This window comes from Balearica regulorum, chromosome 2 (assembly GCF_011004875.1).
Source record: "Balearica regulorum gibbericeps isolate bBalReg1 chromosome 2, bBalReg1.pri, whole genome shotgun sequence".
Lineage (NCBI taxonomy): Eukaryota > Metazoa > Chordata > Aves > Gruiformes > Gruidae > Balearica > Balearica regulorum.
The window spans coordinates 17,962,855-17,976,064 of NC_046185.1; the positions used below are offsets into that span (position 1 = coordinate 17,962,855).

The window sequence follows — 13,210 nt, forward strand, 5'->3', positions numbered from 1 at the left end:
GAGCAGCGGTAGCAGCCATAGCTCTCAGTTCCTGAGCTGAAATATAGAGCAATTAATTGATTTTCCAGCCTTAATAAACTGGTCTCATACACAAGCAAGCTATACCTGGAGTCAATGTTTATCTACATTTACAGATAACAATATGAAAATCTATCTCTCTGTTGTCTCAAGCTAGTAAGAAAAACAGGCAATCAATCCCTTCACTAAAAGTGATGACTCCGCATAAAGTATTGAAAAAGTTTTTGTAACCGCTATGAAAAAGTAGCCATCCTCAAACGGTAGACAACTATTCAATGAAAGCACTGTTTTCATTCCCAATACACGTGGCATTTCCTAAGTCAAAATGTCAATAAATGAATGCTTTCTCTTGTCTGTTATTATGATTCTTAACACTTCTGTAATGCAAAATCTGAAAAATCTTTCTGCTAAGGTAATGAAATATTACTTTTTAAAAAAATTGATAGGAGAGCTTGGATATGTTTTGTCTAGCAGACGCATTAGTAAAACTGCAGAAAAATATTGTGAAAATTATCTGTTTAGGACATAGTCCTTTCTGATGTCTCTATATGTAAATGTATTTATGAAGACATAATTTGCAGTCATCACATGTGAGGAAGGTGGATATTGTGCTTGTAATATTTGCTCTCACCAAAAAATCAACAATTTTTAAGATCTAATATTTATGTGCAGTATTCTTAATAAATATAACATCAACATGTAATTAATTACTATATAATCTTTTAATGATATTGCTATAAACATGACTTTGCTCACTTCTGGTGGGAAGATGAGCTTGTTTGTTCTCCTAGCGTAAGGTGTATTCTGTAGTAAAAGACATGGACTGTCTTTGTTACTTGAAATTTGGGAAGGATTTGTACATACTAGGAATTTCTTTGATCTTAGACATAACGATATGGTTAAAGTTTCAGGTTTTCTTTCTTTCACCAGCATCACCCCTTTTGTAGCTGTTCACTGTCTCTGACTATGGCAATGTCAGGCACATTGAGGTCAGTATGGCTAGAATGCTGGTGATGGTGAATTGAAAATGCAAAAGATGACTAAAGTTATTATGTCATAGATGCTTGCCCTGCCCTTCTGACGGATGCTTCTGGCCAATTGTAGCATTGGATAGGATGGGCTATTGGAAAGGAGAACTTAGCTGTCACTGAAATCTGCCAGCACCTAGCTGTCCAAACTAAGATTCGTGGTGGTATAACTTTATCATATTTTAAGTAGGTTTTTTGTACTAGTTTACATTTTGTGCTGTTGGTCAAGCTTTTATTTCTTATCATTTCCTAATATAAATAGTTTGTTCTTACTAGCAGAATAAAATCCTAAAAATGTCATCTTACTTGCAAGAATTATCACACTATTTCCCCCTCTCTCTCTTTTTTTTTTTTTTTTTTTTTCCCCCCTTTTGAAAAGCATTTGGACATAACGAGTGCCCTGATCCGGGAGTGCCAATCAACGCTCGGCGTTTTGGTGACAACTTTCAGCTGGGGAGCTCAATATCTGTTATATGTGAGGAAGGATTTATTAAAACACAAGGAACTGAAACAATTACTTGCATGCTAATGGATGGAAAAGTAATGTGGAGTGGACCTATTCCTAAGTGTGGAGGTATGTATAATACTTCTTTCTGATTCAGAACTTGATGTAACGTCTTTTAAGTTGTCACCAAATGAAGTTCAGATTTTTCAAACAGATAGCACAAAGCTCCTGTAAAACCTAGTCCTTAATAAAGGAGTCTAGTGAGGCATGAGCTTTTATTATAACACTGTCTGCAGGAGTGATTTTTTCTCATAACTGTTATAGGGACAGAAGAAAAACACTGAAAAAATTGGTGTAAACATCAGTGATGCAAGCATCGCTATATAACCTCTGTAACAATGAAGCCTCATCTAAGAAACTTATTACGACTGGAATGGGAATAGTTTACGCTGTTCATACTTTCAGATAGCTTTCGTTTGGCACTGGTGGAACTACAATTTCCCAAGGACATTTTATGCTTGAAAGGATCACTCCTGCCTTTTTTTTGAAAGCATATATTTGTCGAATTTAAGAAACTGTTTAAAGCAATGAGCTTCAGTGCTAGCAATACACCAATAATATTCATCTCTGCATTTTTGAATTCCAGTCCAATCAAGACTGTGATTGGCTTCGTTAATACCTGAGAGAAAGAGATAGCAGGGAAGAAGAAAATAAGAAAATCCTTCAGTTTTCACTGAACCTTATTTTAGCATATTGAAGGTTTCTGTTCTTCAACTTCGATATTTAAATCTCTTGTTCAACTTGTCACTCAAGGTTCTTAAGCAGCCAAGAAGCCTGGGTTTTTTTGGTTGGTTGGTTGGTTTTTTTAAAAAAATTACTTTCACCCATTTTCTTGTAGAAAGTTTTCTTCAAAATACAGCTATTGACTTCCTACTTCAGACAGATGAACAATTTTAAACCATTTGAGTGCTCAGTGATGTTTGTTGATACAATATTAGATTAGAATGAAGATGTTGATCTCTTTTTAGATCTTCAGCTCTGGTATTTAAAACCATTTGAGAGGTTTTAGCTATCTGTTGCAGTGCTTATGTTTCTCTATCCACAGTGCCACCTAGGCTGGGGAAGTTTCTCTTAGCAATTGATCTTCTTATTTATAGAAGTTAAATACTTTCATACATCACAACCTCTAAAACACAGTGTTATGCCTATTTCCTTGGACTTGTTTATACTAATAGATATAAAAATATAATCTTTGCTTCGTTAATCGTCTATATTTTAAGATCTCTTCACCTAAAGGGAAAATAAATGAATTTGGTTGCTTGTAATGATTTTTTAAAAAAATATATGATTTAATCAATAATGATATAATCTCTGATTTATAGTTTGTTACTTTTTATTTTAAACAAAAACTTAGCTCTTATTTTCACTATGTAACTGCCTTCCTAACTTTTTTTTTTTTAATTTTAATATATGAACGTGACTCCTTATAATACACTTTGCATCCAGTTTGCTTTCTGTGATAAATTATTATTGTTTGATAGCATAGATATAAGGTGGGTCAGTTTCCCTAGACAATCTTAGTATAGGCTATAATGCACTTGCTTTATTATAAGTTTCATGGAGCTGCATAACACTGCTAATAAAATATAAGGTTGCATTTTCAATGTTGCATTAAAAATTTAAATTCATGGGAGTATTTTTTAATGTCTCCCCATACACGAGATAATCTGATCCATAGGTGGTCTGAGATTCTAAATGGAACATATATTGGCATCCTAGAGGTTGGAATGCTGGTATATATGAATTAGATGTATTTATCAACTGTAGAATTAGATATACTTTTAAAGTTTAAGATAAAATTTGAAGACAAAAGAAAATATTTTTAAGCTAATAATGTAATTTGATCTGTTGGGATGTTCAGAATTTTTATTGACACCTCATAATTTCATTGTTATATATCAAGGCAAAGGCATGAACTCCACATACTGACTAGGAGGCACTGAGTGTGACTGCTGTGCAGTTTTCCTTCCACTGCAGAAATGTCGACTATTACAATATATAGGAGAGAACCATTTAATAATAAATATGGTGTAGATGGATAGGGTCAGCATACTCATTTTTCAGGGCAATCCTGACCAGCTTCTGCTGGAGTTTCTTCCCAGACCTGCACATGACCCAGGATCCCATTTCAGCTCAGCCTGTGGCTGTTGTTCCCTGCTCCAGCAATGGTGCAAGAGTGCCAGTCTCCAGCCCTATTATCTGCTCATCTCAATGTGCTTATCAAACTTCCTGGTTTGACCTCAGAAAATGCATTCGTCTGATAGTCACCAGACCCTTTCCTGTTACCAATCCAGTCCTGTTCACACTGCTCAGGTGGAGCTGGATGATGCTCTGTTGGTGAGGGCACTATCTCTGCTTATGTGTGCATGATCATCCTTGGCTCCTGACTTCTGTAGTGGAGCAGCCCTGCTTTTGCTGTTCTCTGATGCTTTTGAATTTGGGATTCCTGTCCTTGTGCCTTTCATCCTTCCTGTGTGAGGGTTATATGGAGGATTTTCCCATAATCTCTTGTACCTGTGCTGCAGCTCTAACCTTGGTCTTCCTGCAATAACTCCTGTAATGTTTAATATCCTGCTGTTCTGTAGCGTGGGTGATAAGCTCTTGGAAAAAGGGTCTCAAACTATGAATCTACAAGATGTTCAGCGACTAGCTTGTCATCCTCAAAGCTTTCTTCATACTCACATATGGAAATTTCCTGCCAAAACCCCTGCACCTTACTATACAAAGAAATAAATAGAAGTGACTTTGTGAGAATTCTTAGATCAGTTTGAGATTGGCTTTTGGTATTTGGCATAGACCTGTGTTTGAAAAAGAGATTGTGGTTGACGAAAACCTCTAGTTATGTTAAATTTCTAGTGTTTTGTTTTTAACACACTCACAATGGGTATGAATTTGTCAGGCAACCATCGCATAGAACTGGAAGAAAGAACAGGGACTGAAAATCAATGTAAAAAAGGTCCTTTGGCAAGATGACGGGAGAATTTTATTTTCTAAAAAGACAAGGCTCTTTAAGAAAGCCCAGTCACCCAGCTAGTCTGAAGGGAAGGACTCCTGGGTCTAGGAAATCAGCATGTGATGGTGAAAGTCAAATATAAAATTCTATTGAATCTTGCACTGCAGGCATCAGGAAGAACCATAATCAGAGGGAGGGTAAGAAAGATTTTCTTAAAAACAAACAAACAAACAAAAACCCCTCAAACAACAGCAAAACACTCTGTTATTGTCAGATCCCAAATACAAAGAGAAATTACTCTGAGTTTAGGCAATCTTATAATGGGCATTATATTTAATGTAATATTCATAGGAGTATTTTTGTAAGATAGTTACTTTTTTGTATTCCAAAGATAATCTTTAACAGTTTCATGTAAATTTTGTGAGAAAATGGAGCTTTGTACAAGTTTAGCAATGCTGTATTCCAACTATGGTAGTATACTGGCTCAGAATAAGGCCATCTGGTATATCTATTCATGTTGATATATTTTGTAATTTATAGGCTCCATATGTATTACAAATATGTATAAGTGGTTATATACAGTAAAATGTAGGGATGATGAATGCTGTAGAGTTAACATTCTGGTGGCTGAGGTCAATATGAGTTTAAATACCTTACTGTTTGTTGGTACTGTTTGCTGAAGGTAGAATGACAAAGGGACTTTAAGGTATAAGGTCAGAATCACTATTTTAAAACCATCAGTGAGGGGAAAAAAAAATCTGCATTTTAAGAAATGTTTGCAACATACTGAATTATGAACTTTATATGGCTTTTATAAACTGTTTTTTCCCACACAGTAGGAGAAAGATGGGCATTTATGTCCTTAAAAATATAAAATACCTCTTTACAATAGTTCATGATTTTAACATAGGAGTTTGGTAATCTGAGAAAAATGAAGATCAGACAAAGGTATGATAATTCACGATCTTCAATTTGGAGGTGTGTCAAAGAGAGCAAAAATAATTTATATTTGTAATGGAGAGGTCCAGAATAATATAGACAATGGTATGTACTGTGCTGCTTTGTCAAAATGAGCACCAAAATTCTTTGCAGATGTGCAGGTGAAAAAAATACAAAAATTTAAGAAATAGCCATGTCTTTGGGGAGAAATGCTGTATATCTCACATTATTTTAGTAGAGACATATGCCTATCAAGAGTACAGTAACACCTTTCCCACTTCTTTGTGATATACAATGTAGCTCATTTATTTTCATTGCGTAGCCTTGTATGCCTAATGTCTTTCTGATCAATGGTGTTATGAAACTTTATGGAGCAGCTTTCTCTTCCTGCAAAGTAAGACGCTTCTGCTCTCTGTCTAAATGGATACTTACATGATACTAGTAATCAAAAATTTTGAGTGTTTTCTGATAACGCATAGTTATATTGGTGATGGGATGAAGGTGATGAACCTTCAGCAAGTTTGCCACAACACCAAACCAGGAGGACTGGCTGATATGCCAGAAGGTTGTGCTGCCATCCAGAGAAACCTCAACAGTCTGGAGAAACAGGCTAATAGGAACGTTATGAGATTTAACAAAGGGAAGCGCAAAGTCAAGCACCTGGGGACGAACAAGGCCATGCACGGATAAATGCTAGGGGCCACCCAGCTGGAAAGCAGCTTTGCAGAAAAGGCCCTGGGGGTCCTGGTGGACATCAGGTTAAACATGTGCCCGTGCACCAAGAAGGCTAATAGTATCCTCGTATACATAAAGCAGAGTATCGCCAGCAGGTTGAGGCAGGGGATCTTTCCCCTCTACCCTGAGTACTGGTGAGGCCACACCTGGAGTTTATGTCCAGTCCTGGACTCCTCACAAGAGAGGTATGGACATACAGAAGAGAGTGCAGCAGAGGGCTGCAAAAATGATTAATGGATTGGAACATCTGTCCTATAAGGAAAGGCTGAGAGAGCTGGGACGGTTTAGCTTGGAGAAGGCTTGAGGGGGGATCAGGAGGATCTTGAATGGTTTGGGTTGGAAGCGACCTTAAAGATCATCTAGTCCAATCATCCTGCCATGGACAGGGACACCTTCCACTAAATTAGGTTCCTCAAAGCCCCATCCAACCTGACTTTGAACACCTCCAATGACGAGGCATCCACAACTTCTCTAGGCCACCTGTTCTAGTGTCTCAACATCCTCATAAAAAATGTCATCTTTATATCCAATGTAAATCTACAGTCTTTCAGATTAAAACTGTTATCCCTTGTCCTATCACTACAGGCCTTGATAAAAAGACTGTCTCCATCTTTCTTGTAAGCCTCCTTTAAATATTGAAAGGCTGTAATAAGGTCTCCCTGGAGTTTGCTTGTCTCCAGGCTAAACAATCCCAACTCCCTCAGCCTGTCTTCACAGGAGAATTGTTCCATCCCTTTGATCATTTTTGTGGGCCCCTAACCTGCTCTAACAGCTCCATGTCCTTCTTGTGCTGGGCACCACAGAGCAGGATGCAATCCTCCAGGTAGGCTCTCACAAGAGCAGAGCAGAGGGAAAAAAAAATCATCTTCCTTGAACTGCTGGCCAGTTTTCTTTTTGCATAGTCCAGGATACAGTTGGCTTTCTGGGCTGCAAGCGCACATTGCCAGCTCATGTCCAATTTTTCATCCACCAATATCTCCAAGTCTTTCTCTGCAGGACTGCTTTCAATCCATTAATCTCTCATCATCTTCAGAAGATCTCCTGACAGATCTCATTTGCTTCAGAAGTGAATATTGAAGTGTTTTCATAACAGGCGAAAAGTTTTTGCTTGTATTTAGAATAAATGACAAGTAATTGTTGCATTCAGATAATTACAAAATCTATACACATACTGTATAACTCACTTTCAGTGCTTTACTAAGATGCTTTATTCAACAATAAAAGAAAACCTTAAGCAAAAATAAAAATCTTTGTCTACATACAGATGCCTAGGGTGTAAATAAAGATGTGTATTTGTCTAATGAGCCTAGTAAAGAAAAAAAGCAAGCTCATATTTCACTTTACAAAATGAAATTCAGGGGAAAATTTTAGCTTGATTATGTCAGCTGTGTATTAACTTTGAGGCTTGGTGAAATCCAGGGTCATTTGGTGAATTTGTTTAGAAAAGTATCATAAAACAAACAAGTATATTCAAAACCAAACCAAACAACAACAAAAAGATAAAAAAAACCTATAAGATTTTCCTTTAGGAAATGAGTTTAGTCCCCGAGGGTTCGGATCCTGAGAAGCTCACCAAATCTAATTTGGGCTAGATCAAGTCCTTAGTTAGCAATTAAGAAAGAAACTCATGATAACAAAAAATCTGTCATACATTTATAGTTCTATAGGCTAATGTATTTACATCAGTATTCATCAGAACCAACAAAGTATTTAAGCATAGTTCTAACTGGAGAAATTGTATTTTCCTAGTGTCTATAACTAACTTACCTTGTGGCCTATTGGATTATTATGCATAAAAATGTTTATTTTATACACACACACACAGAGAAACACTGAAGTACATGTTCTTCTCTAGTTATTTCTACAAATCCCACTCTTGGCATATATCCATGTCATGTGCAAGAGAGAAGATTAAGGTGACAAAGGTCCTTAGTTTAATACTGGCAGCTCTTCATTCCTCCCCAAGGCACCCAATCCTAATACTTTCTACTGTAGTTTGCAGCTTGGAATCTGGTGGTTGGTACCTTTTATACATCAAGAGTTTTAAAAGTTCTGCTCTCCAGAAGGTACTCCAGGTGTGGAATTGGTATGTCCAGAACATTTTGTGGAAATATAACTATAAAAGAATAAATAATTGGTTTAGGTCTCCTGAAAACCTCCTTTTCAATGAGGAGATATAATGAGATATAAGACTATTGCTTGATAACCTTCCTAAGCTGAACCTACAGAATCCACTTATCCGGTTAGTTTAATTTTTATTTATATAACACAGGAAAAGTGGGTAGTTTTATTTGAACTTTGTCTCAAATAAGGGATATCCAGTGTTTGATACTGTGTTGTTGAGAACTCTTTGACAAATAAATCTTTGTTCTCATCCAGGTTGCATCAGTACACATCCATGCCACACAACATATGGTAATACGAAAGGGAGTGATATAAATGGTTCAGTTTTACCGTCTGCTTTGTCTGATTTAGCACTGTCCACAAAAGGTGCTACCTACTTCTACATGGCTGACATTTTGGGGAAGCCATGAATTTTACTTCTGCCTGCTTGTGTAAGGCACTGAAGTGTATACTGCTCAGTTTTTTTCTTTGCCTCACGTAGAGGACATATAAATAGGTCTGATCAAAAAGACTTTGTGACAGAAAAATGAGTTTTAATGTAAAGTTTGAATTCCATAGCTAATAAATTCTGCAGATTTCATTTTCCATAAAACAGTCAGCAATTTCTGAAAATAAAGAAACTGTAGGCTGCTCATCATTTGAGACCATGGTCACTAGTTTAAGAGACTGTTCTATGTAATGCTTTCCTCTTTTGTTGACCATCATGGAAACTATATTTGTTGCAGAAAATAAATAACATATAGTTTACATTTCACAGGTTCTAAAATATAATTGTGTATGCTAAATAAGGCTTTACAAGTTTATACTGTTATGGTAGTCTAGTGAAAATCAACTCTTATACTACTATATTTTTCTTAACTTTCTTTTTCCTTATGATAGGGTTTAACACTTTATCAGGTCCTTATCACCTTGTGCGTTCATCAAAGAAAGTTTGATTAGGTCTCTTCATAAAGTCGCAAGTAATGTTTGCTCAAGCAAGTCAGAGCAATTGTGAAAAAGCTTTTTTTATAGCATTACTCCTAACTCCCTCTTTTATACTTAAGATTATAGGTAATCCATTTTAGTTAAAATAATAAAAATAATAATAATTTTAAAAACTAACTCACTAAAGGTCCCTACTTGCAGCAGTTTTTACTGAAGTAGCTGGATTCACTAAATGACACCAATTTGCAAGCATTTCAGTGAGTGAAAAAGTTTAAAGTATTTTACAAATTATTTTGTCCCAAGAATAAGTAATTGAAATTAGTTATTTGATATGTAACATTGTAACTCAAGGAAAATATGTCTTATTCTTCTAGAGGAAAATATATCCAGAGATCAATTTCTTTTCTGTCTTGTCTCCTGTGGATCAAAGAGACTTTTGTGTATTTGTCTATATAGGTATGTTTAGTATATTCATATATATGTGTAATACACATATAGAAAGATAAATAGATATGGTCTTTTGTGGATGTTTACACCTGTGATGAACAATATATGTTCATTTTACCACACTGAATATGTACAAAATTCGTAAGATATCCTAGATATTTCAAATTGCTAGAAAAATATTATTATTTGTTACCTATTTTAAAAACATTAATACTCCTAGGGATGGAATTACTGCATTTCTTAGATGTCTAGAATTCAAGATAATTCTGTGAATTACTTTCTCTATTTAGGTAATATCAATCTCCTACTGAAAAAAAATAACGAAAAACATGCCAAGCACTCTTATGGTCTTTTCCTCACCCATCCACACCACTGAGAAAAAGATGATCTCACAAAAGTCTGATGACACATGCACTTGACTTTACATACACGTGTAAAGCCAGCAGATGTAATGGGTGTATGAAATTAAACTCCTGCACAGAGCTTTTCAAGACTTACACCTAAAAGATCTGTTCTTCAGCAGTATTGGTCTTACGGTTCTTGCTCTTCCCACCTGTGAGATGATTGTATCATCTTTGGGATAGACTAGCATTCTCTATAGCCAAAATCAATTGTTATAAAAGAAATGCTCTTCATCTTTGTGAAGATTATTCCTGTAATTGATGTGTCATTAAGTCATTGAAAACTTTAAATATGATTACCGATAACTTTGGTTTCAATTATGTTTTAATACAGTTTCCTTAGCTTGTATTTGCTCACTATCTCTGAGCGAAAAACTAAATGTTATATTTAATATTTCTGGTTGCTGATGTACCTATTACAGTATTTAATATATTTGCCAAAAGCTTCAAAAATAGCAACTAATCTTGTAAGGATGGTAAGTATTTTTCATGAATGAGGAATTTAAACTGTCAACATGACAAGCAAAATGTGGTCTTGACAGTGGATCCATGTCAAAGCTAAAATAACAATTCATTAGTTTCTAGCTTGGTACTCAACTGAAACTGTTGGAAGTTTTTCAGTCTCTGCTCATAATTAAAAGCAGAAATAATGACAGATTATAAACACTATTTTGTTGTATGTATGTCCTTTATTACAGGAAAATAAATTGTACCTGTAAGAATACAGTATAAAAAGCTTTGTCAGAACTTATTGAACAGTTTGTTTTATCTTGTAAAGGTTTTAATTCAGTTGTTTCCATCTAATTGTGAGTCCCATAGAATTTGTCAGCTTTGAAGCCTTGTGATACCTTCCTGCAACTGGATTTTTTTAATTTGTTTGGTATAGATGTCCTATATTGAAAGTGATAATTATGAATTACATATAATAAGTCTGTGTTATTACACCTTTTTCTTTGTTTAATGAATTACATATAATAAGTCGGTGTTATTATACCTTTTTCTTTGTTTTATTTTTAGCTCCATGTGGTGGGCATTTTTCATCTCCCAGTGGAGTAATCCTGTCTCCAGGCTGGCCAGGGTATTATAAAGATTCCTTGAATTGTGAGTGGGTGATAGAAGCTGAACCAGGACACTCTATCAAAATTACATTTGAAAGGTCTTGGCTAATGTTTTTCTTATTTAATATTTTCCAGTTTTTACCCAGAAGTAGGAGTTTATTATTAGCTCTGTCATAACATTAATTTGCACTATGTCTACAATCCAGCAATTGTATTATCAGGTAGGATTTTCCAAAACACCTTAGTGCCTTCAGAGCATAAATTTTATCTCCAGTGTAATTTCTACTTTGATACACTGAAAAGCTTTTGAAATTCCTACTCTCTTGCATATATTTAAGCCTGTCTGGCCCAGTTAAAAAATTTTGTCTGCTTTTAAAGATTAGCAGGTTTCATTTGCTCATAACTGTTGCTATGTTAAATTATACTCATGAAGTATTTTTTTCTCTCAGACCCGTGAAATCAAAATCAGCTGTGAAAACTGAATTAAATGCACTCATATTTTTATCCTCTGTGAATATTTAATTATCAGATCAGCTGCTCTGTTTTTGTGAAAGTGTTGTGTGCTCTCATGATGGATGGAATTCCAGTTTCCCCACTGCAGCATTCAACTTTTCCTAAATTACTGCCTATTACTTAGGTCCATTCCTGATTCCCATGACTCAAATGTGCTGAGAACCTTAAACTTTTCTTGGTAGCAAGATGTGGGCATTTCATTTAAGCTCTTTTATGAGAAAGCAAAACAGAAAATGTGATTTTAAAAAAATGCTACGTTCTACATGTTTTCAAGGATGTTTTAGATTCTTCTTTTTGTAAATATTAATAAAGTTAGATGATGATCCAGGAAAAAAGGGTCTTGGATGATCAAAGTTATAGTGCACAAATATCATGCAAGTACTTTTCAATTGCTATTAATGCAGCATATTTTGACTACTCCTGGTCACACTCAACTTAGAAGATATTGCTTCATTTTAATACAATTCAAATTTGTTTTTAACAGGGTGTGAAAATTACCATCTTCTTGTAGCAAAATTTCTCATTGTGATAAGATTGTTTAAAACTGTTTTCTAGTGCTATAGTTTACACTATAAAAAAAAAGCGTTCACCTGTCATTATATACAGAGAACACGTAATATGGACACTTCAGAGGTATTGCCCATCCTTCACATCAAATGAAAGCTGGTCTTCCAAAATCACTAGTGCTGTACATGAGCTTAAAATGAAGCTTTACCAAATTTTTGCTCATTAAAATCCAAAAGAGAAGTGAATAACTCCCTCTTGCAGGAATTAATCAAACTCATATTAGTTCAAAATTAAAAGAAAATTATTAGTTTTCCTCATTGTCTGGCAAATCGAAATGAAAAATAAAAAATTTGAAACTTTCATTAACTGAAGTTTTTGAAAAGAATATATTCAAATTATTTTTAATTCAGCATTTCATTTTCAACTACATATTTGATGTGGACATTTCAAAGTGAAAAGCATTTTTATTTTTATTTGAAAAATTCTATGTCAGCTGGATTTTTTCCTTTGCACCTGAGTTTCATTAAATCTGACAGTCTCTTGTGTACACTTTTTGTTTGTAATGCGTTAACGGCTTGTCATAAAATTGCACAACCTCTATTAGTCTTGCAGGTAAGAGCAATAAGAACAAGAGGTGGTCTCTTCAGATCACAGAGAGAGCTCCTATCCTCTTTATAACCTAATCTCATTATGACATTATGACACTTCTTTTTCCATTGCTGCTCATTCTTGCCACTCTTGTCGCTTGCCATAAATTGGACTGATATGCATATTGCTCAAATGCATCAAGGTGAATCCAGAGAGGCCCTGCATACATATAGGGATGTATATGCTTATGTGCTTCTGTGCACGAATACATGTAAAAATACATCTATATATATGTTAGCACAAATGCACTTACATATGTAATTACATGTTTGGACATAAATAAAAAGTTATTACATAAACTGAATAATGAAATAAATTTTCATAGTGTACTGAAAGAAAACATTTTGTAAACTATTAATGTTAGGTTTTTTACATAGACTTTATTATTTTTCACATAATTTAAATTTACA

General features: G+C 34.9%; 1 protein-coding gene across 1 annotated transcript in view; it reads left to right on the forward strand.

Moving 5' to 3' along the window:
* The window catches only part of CSMD3 (CUB and Sushi multiple domains 3), a 727,509-nt gene that overhangs the window by 416,209 nt on the left and 298,090 nt on the right, over positions 1-13,210 (forward strand). Inside the window, exons 15-16 of the mRNA XM_075743489.1 lie at positions 1,426-1,620; positions 11,092-11,230. Of these exons, the coding sequence (XP_075599604.1) occupies positions 1,426-1,620; positions 11,092-11,230 (334 nt within the window). The remainder of the gene's footprint in view (positions 1-1,425; positions 1,621-11,091; positions 11,231-13,210) is intronic.